This window comes from Tachysurus fulvidraco, chromosome 15 (genome assembly GCF_022655615.1).
Source record: "Tachysurus fulvidraco isolate hzauxx_2018 chromosome 15, HZAU_PFXX_2.0, whole genome shotgun sequence".
In the NCBI taxonomy this organism is placed as follows: Eukaryota; Metazoa; Chordata; class Actinopteri; order Siluriformes; family Bagridae; genus Tachysurus; species Tachysurus fulvidraco.
Genome location: NC_062532.1, coordinates 3,481,074 through 3,488,573, shown reverse-complemented (window position 1 = coordinate 3,488,573; position 7,500 = coordinate 3,481,074). Strand labels below are relative to the sequence as shown.

General features: G+C 40.8%; 1 protein-coding gene across 29 annotated transcripts in view; it reads right to left on the bottom strand.

Moving 5' to 3' along the window:
* cacna1aa (calcium channel, voltage-dependent, P/Q type, alpha 1A subunit, a) overlaps positions 1-7,500 on the bottom strand; it is a 68,256-nt gene that overhangs the window by 21,639 nt on the left and 39,117 nt on the right. For all 29 annotated transcript variants that reach the window (XM_027177240.2, XM_027177257.2, XM_047800790.1 and 26 more), the window contains 5 exons: positions 5,840-5,956; positions 5,579-5,644; positions 5,331-5,428; positions 5,082-5,232; positions 3,255-3,382 (listed from right to left, as the gene is read on the bottom strand). In XM_027177240.2, the coding sequence (XP_027033041.2) occupies positions 3,255-3,382; positions 5,082-5,232; positions 5,331-5,428; positions 5,579-5,644; positions 5,840-5,956 (560 nt within the window). The remainder of the gene's footprint in view (positions 1-3,254; positions 3,383-5,081; positions 5,233-5,330; positions 5,429-5,578; positions 5,645-5,839; positions 5,957-7,500) is intronic.

Sequence of the window (7,500 nt, the reverse complement as noted above, 5' to 3'; positions counted from 1 at the left end):
AGTCAGTGATGGAGTAGGGAGTCCAGATTAGACCCAATGGCTGACTGTCCCGCCTTCTTTATCAGTTGTTCAATCTGCTGCCATCTCCTGCTTTGGCACGACTGCCACAGCGTTCTGTTCTACTGCAGACTTTTAAAGGAATTTTACTTTTTCTTTCTTCAGGCTCATTGTGAGTTTATTTAGACTCAGGCTAAATGCTGTCTTGCCTTGTGGTCTTTCTCTGCTGAGGTCTTAATACCTCCGTTTCACCTGGTCCTTGCTGACAGTGGGAAGCATATTGAACATTTTGTCTGTCCATTATGTTGGTGTCAGTCACAATGTGCACTCCAGCCTGTAATGTAGAGCTGAACTTACAGTCTCTGTTAAATTATTTGGGAACAGGAGCAAAAAATAGATAGATAGATAGATAGATAGATAGATAGATAGATAGATAGATAGATAGATAGATAGATAGATAGATAGATAGATAGATAGATAGATAGATAGATAGATAGATAGATAGATAGATAGATAGATAGATAGATAGATAGATAATGCTTGAAAAATAGAAATTGAAGAACCCATAAAATTTACCAGTTAGGAAAATGATTGATCCACAGAAATTACACATCCTTTGGTCTTAAAACAGCCTTTTGTGAATCCATTTTCTAACTCTTCTATGAAGTGTCTGAAGTTTTCAGATAGCTTGCATGTAGCTGAGAGAGAACAGGACTAAATTCTGATCTTACTTCCACAAGTAAGGGAATAGCAATAGAAATGTATGCATTTCTATAATTTGCACAGATTAATTTAGCTGTCTCAACATTGAAACTGGTGAACAGATTGATGGAGAGAGTGTGATGGCTGGAGTCACCAGAGGTAGGAGTTGACAGAAAAGCTTTGGGGTGTTTGTAGATATTCTCTGTGCAGATAGTATAGGCACAAACCAGCTTTGTCAAACAGTTAAATGTCGACACTACAAAAGTCTTTGACAGTGATATGTCTAGAATTACACCATAAGTTGTTAACAAGCACAACAAGAACCCAAGCTTTCAGCTTCCCATTCTATTTGGTGTCCTGAAAGCCACAGATATTTGCACTGGAACTGGGGATATGCATCTGTAGCCACGTATGGAAAGCCAATCGATGCTTCAGTCCCTGTTTACCCTCAGATATTTCGCCAGTGCTCCAGGTTCATTTATTTTATTACTCAGAGGCAGTTTGTAATAATAACTGATGGGAGGAATGAGTCCTTTCTTTGCTCTTTGTTTCGCTCACCCCAACATTTGCAGCATCACCTCCTGAGCTCCTGAGCCTCATTAAGTCTAATTAACTTTAAAGTCTAGCCTCAAGACTAAAGACTATAAGACAGACAATAGGAAAAAAGATGCTCAGAAATATGTAGTCATTTGTATATTTGTACGTGATGGTGTAGGAGATGGTGTAAATAATGCTGAAGGCAATGGTGTGAGTGATGGTGTGAGTGATGGTGTGGGTGGTGGTGTGGGTGAGGGTGTAAAGAATGTTGAAGGTGATGGTGTGAGTGATGGTGTAAAGAATGTTGAAGGTGATGGTGTGAGTGATGGTGTAGGCGATGGTGTGAGTGATGGTGTAAAGAATGTTGATGGTGATGGTGTGAGTGATGGTGTAAAGAATGTTGAAGGTGATGGTGTGAGTGATGGTGTAAAGAATGTTGAAGGTGATGGTGTGAGTGATGGTGTAAAGAATGTTGAAGGTGATGGTGTAGGCGATGGTGTGAGTGATGGTGTAAAGAATGTTGAAGGTGATGGTGTGAGTGATGGTGTAAAGAATGTTGAAGGTGATGGTGTGAGTGATGGTGTAAAGAATGTTGAAGGTGATGGTGTGAGTGATGGTGTAAAGAATGTTGAAGGTGATGGAGTAGGCGATGGTGTAAAGAATGTTGAAGGTGATGGTGCGAGTGATGGTGTAAAGAATGTTGAAGGTGATGGAGTAGGCGATGGTGTAAAGAAAGTTGAAGGTGATGGTGTGAGTGATGGTGTAAAGAATGTTGTAGGCGATGGTGTGAGTGATGGTGTAGGCGATGGTGTGAGTGATGGTGTAGGCGATGGTGTGAGTGATAGAGAAGATGTTGTAGTTTATGGAGTTGGTGATGGAGTAGATGATGGTGTAGGTGATGCTGAAGGTGTATTTTTAGGTGCTGTTGTGATTAAAGTTTGATAAATATTTTAGCATGTTAGGTACAACATAAGTATTGTGTGATTATATAAATGCTTTAGTTGCTCAGCACTGTGTTAAGTTACAGACTGTTACAGACTGAGCACTGTGTTAAGTTACAGACTGTTACAGACTGAGCACTGTGTTAAGTTACAGACTGTTACAGACTGAGCACTGTGTTAAGTTACAGACTGTTACAGACTCAGCACTGTGTTAAGTTACAGACTGTTACAGACTCAGCACTGTGTTAAGTTACAGACTGTTACAGACTCAGCACTGTGTTACGTTACAGACTGTTACAGACTCAGCACTGTGTTAAGTTACAGACTGTTACAGACTGAGCACTGTGTTAAGTTACAGACTGTTACAGACTGAGCACTGTGTTAAGTTACAGACTGTTACAGACTCAGCACTGTGTTACGTTACAGACTGTTACAGACTCAGCACTGTGTTAAGTTACAGACTGTTACAGACTGAGCACTGTGTTAAGTTACAGACTGTTACAGACTCAGCACTGTGTTAAGTTACAGACTGTTACAGACTGAGCACTGTGTTAAGTTACAGACTGTTACAGACTGAGCACTGTGTTAAGTTACAGACTGTTACAGACTCAGCACTGTGTTAAGTTACAGACTGTTACAGACTGAGCACTGTGTTAAGTTACAGACTGTTACAGACTGAGCACTGTGTTAAGTTACAGACTGTTACAGACTGAGCACTGTGTTAAGTTACAGACTGTTACAGACTGAGCACTGTGTTAAGTTACAGACTGTTACAGACTCAGCACTGTGTTAAGTTACAGACTGTTACAGACTGAGCACTGTGTTAAGTTACAGACTGTTACAGACTCAGCACTGTGTTAAGTTACAGACTGTTACAGACTGAGCACTGTGTTAAGTTACAGACTGTTACAGACTCAGCACTGTGTTAAGTTACAGACTGTTACAGACTGAGCACTGTGTTAAGTTACAGACTGTTACAGACTGAGCACTGTGTTAAGTTACAGACTGTTACAGACTGAGCACTGTGTTAAGTTACAGACTGGGTATAAGCATGTTAAGTTAATTACGATGCCTTACCATGCTGCAGGGTCATATTCTGCCCAGATCCTCACATACTCATCCAGGTGATGAGGTCCCAGAATCGAGGAGTCTCTTGTCAGATACTCAAAATTATCCATGATCACAGCCACAAAGAGATTCAACATCTACAGACACAAGCAAAGCAAGGGGTCATTAGATCAGTGTGTGTTATAGTAGTCAGTAGTGTGTGTTATAGTAGTCAGTAGTGTGTGTTATAGTAGTCAGTAGTGTGTGTTATAGTAGTCAGTAGTGTGTGTTATAGTAGTCAATAGTGTGTGTTATAGTAGTCAATAGTGTGTGTTATAGTAGTCAGTAGTGTGTGTTATAGTAGTCAGTAGTGTGTGTTATAGTAGTCAATAGTGTGTGTTATAGTAGTCAGTAGTGTGTGTTATAGTAGTCAGTAGTGTGTGTTATAGTAGTCAATAGTGTGTGTGTTATAGTAGTCAGTAGTGTGTGTTATAGTAGTCAGTAGTGTGTTATGCTGCTTGTTTTAGCTGTTTGTCTGTTCCTTCTATTCATATTACTGTTTTGGGAATTAGAGGAAGCGTCTTTAAACTTTAGCTGGACTCCAGTACTGGGATCAGCTTCCCCTAACCTTGGGACCACTCATCTCAGAGACTACCTTTAACATCTGAAGTGTTTCTTAAGCAGCACAGTTTAAATCTTTCATTCCTGTCACTAAACAGCTATATATCAAATTAAATGACACCTTCAACCCCAAACACTTTAGATTCATTGTTAAGGAATATTTTCAAATTGAACTGGAGTGGACTGCTCTAAAACATCCTAACCCTAAAATGATAAACTCTCATCACCCTATCCAACCCTAACTAACCCTAACCCTATCTAACCCATCACCTTATCTAACACTAACCCTAACCAACCCATCACCCTATCTAACCAATCACCCTATCTAACCCTAACCAACCCATCACCCTATCTAACCAATCACCCTATCTAACCCTAACCAACCCTAACCCTATCTATCCCATCACCCTATCTAACCCTAACCAACCCATCACCCTATCTAACCCATCACCCTATCTAACCCTAACCAACCCATCACCCTATCTAACCCATCACCTTATCTAACACTAACCCTCTATAACCCATCACCCTAACCAACCAATCACCCTATCTAACCCTAACCAACCCATCACCCTATCTAACCCTAACCAACCCTATCTAACCCATCACCCTATCTAACCCATCACCCTATCTAACCCTAACCAACCCATCACCCTATCTAACCCATCACCCTATCTAACACTAACCCTATATAACCCATCACCCTAACCAACCAATCACCCTACCTAACCCTAACCAAACCTAACCCTATCTAACCCATCACCCTATCTAACCCTAACCAACCCATCACCCTATCTAACACTAACCCTATATAACCCATCACCCTAACCAACCAATCACCCTATCTAACCCTAACCAACCCTAACTCTATCTAATCCTAACCCTATCTAACCCATCACCCTAACCAATCACCCTATCTAACCCTAACCAACCCATCACCCTATCTAACACTAACCCTATATAACCCATCACCCTAACCAACCAATCACCCTATCTAACCCTAACCAACCCTAACTCTATCTAACCCTATCTAACCCATCACCCTACCTAACCCTAACTAACCCTAACCCTAACTAACCCTAACTCACTGCAATTTTATCTAACTGATATTCAAGCTTCATTATATTTCATCCCATTTTGTACCTTTAATCTTGTTAAAATAATCTCGTCTAACCACAAACTGAGATGTGAAACAAAACCCTGTTACAGGATGGAGAACTGAGGACACATTCTTACCAGGAAGGAACAGAGAAAGATGAAGGAGACAAAGTAAAGGTATGCAAACTCGCTTCCACACTCTGGCTCCATGTTCCCAGAGAGGGGATCACATCCCTTCCCTCCCAAACATGACAGCATTATATCATGCCATGCCTCTCCTGTTGCACTCCTACATATTCGTTGAGATATAAAGTTAGCTACAGAACTAAAACAGATGAAGTTAGTGTTAGATATTGTTACTTGGGCTGTTTGATCAAACCGACTCACCTGAAAAGGAGAAGAAGAGCCTGGAAAAAAGTCCTGAAGTTGTTATGCTGGTTGATGGAGCTGTCTTTGTCCTCCTCGATTGCAATGTTTCCAAACAGCTATGAGGCATACAATGTCATCTTAATTTTTTTAGTAATAGCAGGTTGTTCATCATTCCCTACATTGTTTTAAAGCAAACTCTTACTTGTTGTGCTAAAAAAATACTGTTTGTGGGACTGAAACAGAGGAGACTTCGGCTCACACCTCACCTGCATGCCAATGATGGCATAGATGAAGAACAGCATGGCAATGAGTAGGCACACATAAGGCAAGGCCTGCACAACACACAGGTATCAATCATGTAACAGTGTGACTGAGATCTAACTAAAGACTGCAAAGAGATGTTTAACACCTTCACTAGTTATTCTGCTTTCCACTAAATGTTCATATAATCTCAGCAAAACACGTTTAACAGCTTAGCATTGCCTCTTACTGTGTTTGTGTATTTATGAGTGTTTGTGCTTTTTTACCTTAAAAGACTGAACAAAAGTCCAGAGTAGAATGCGAATAGTTTCACCCTGCCTGAGGAGCTTAATAAGACGAGCAGCCCTGAAGAGTCTCAGAAAACTCAAATTGATGAAGTTATTCTACAAAAAGAGGAGACAGACAGACAGACAGACAGGCAGACAGACAGGCAGACAGACAGACAGACAGGCAGACAGACAGACAGACAGGCAGACAGACAGGCAGACAGACAGACACACAGACAGGCACACAGACACACAGACACACAGACACACAGACAGACAGGCAGACAGACACACAGACAGACAGACAGACAGACAGACAGACATTAGTTAAGATTTCAGTTTCTTATTAAATCTAAGTTTCTATGTTAATATTAGTATGCAAAATAAAAAGGAGTGGGACAAACTAAGGTAGAGATGTTAGAAAATGAGACTGAATGTGGCAGCACAGAGCAAACCCAGCATATCCGAGAGAAGGAGAGAAGCAGAATGAGAAAAAAAGGAGGAAGGAAGGAAGGGGTGCAATTCAGACAGAAAGACAGCACCCAAATATCTTCATCCACTTGGGAAAGATGGTGCAAAACCCCTAAATTCAAGCTTCCATCAACCAAATGCACTGACCAGGAAGGTCAAGGCTCAACATTGACAGCTAGACCATGGCATGCTAATCTCATACACAGCTTACAGCACTGAGTTCCAGTTACAGCAACGGTTTAAAGGTTTGGGTTTAAGGATGTTCAGAACAGATAGTAAAATCTAAAACTGCAACTTAACCTGTTAGGAAACCGGATCCCATAAGCCAGCGTCCACAAACACAATAATTAGTGTCTGTTCACCAAGTGTGAACAGGAGCTCCCTTTCCATGTTGTGTTACTGTGTGAGCTTCCCAAGTTTTCCCCATGTCTGTATGTTTTCCTCTAGGTTCTTCCATTTGTGTGTGTGTGTGTGTGTGTGTGTGTGTGTGTGTGAAAGTATTTAATCTTATTTAATTATTTAATAATATCCCTATCCTAATTTCTACTTCTCTTTCTAATATTTATATTGTTTTAATATCTTTAATATTTTAAATATTGTTCTGTGATATTCAGATCTGACACCGATGTGAGAGCCATTCCAAAGGACCAGCTTCTTCTAATTGATGGACTTTGAGTTTGATTTGTATCACGTTTTAAATGTGAATGAATTTTCAGCTTGTTTTTGACTGACTGCAGGTCTGCACTTGTTTGTGTTTGGTGTTCTGAGACCGACGCGGGTCACGTCCGGGTCACGTCCGGGTCACGTCCGGGTCACGTCCGGGTCACGTCCGGGTCACGTCCGGGTCACGTCCGGGTCGTAATCCTAATTCATTCCCTGAGATCCAGCAGTAGACTCTTGACACACTACATTTATCAGACACCTTAGCTAGAGAGATGAAGACAATGTACTTGTGCATTTAATATGATGCTGTATGAATTATAATAGAAGTGTGCTTTTAGTCAATAAGCATTAGTGTAAATGTGTGTCAACACAAATGGGGAGAAACTGCTAGTTTTATTTGTATTAGTTTCTGAAGTTTCTTGTGGAGTCGAGCTTTTAAAGATCCTGTTCGTTTAGTCTACAATTAAACAAGTAAAATCTACTCAGTAAAGTGTGCGTCCTTAAACCCAGCACCTTCTCAACACACA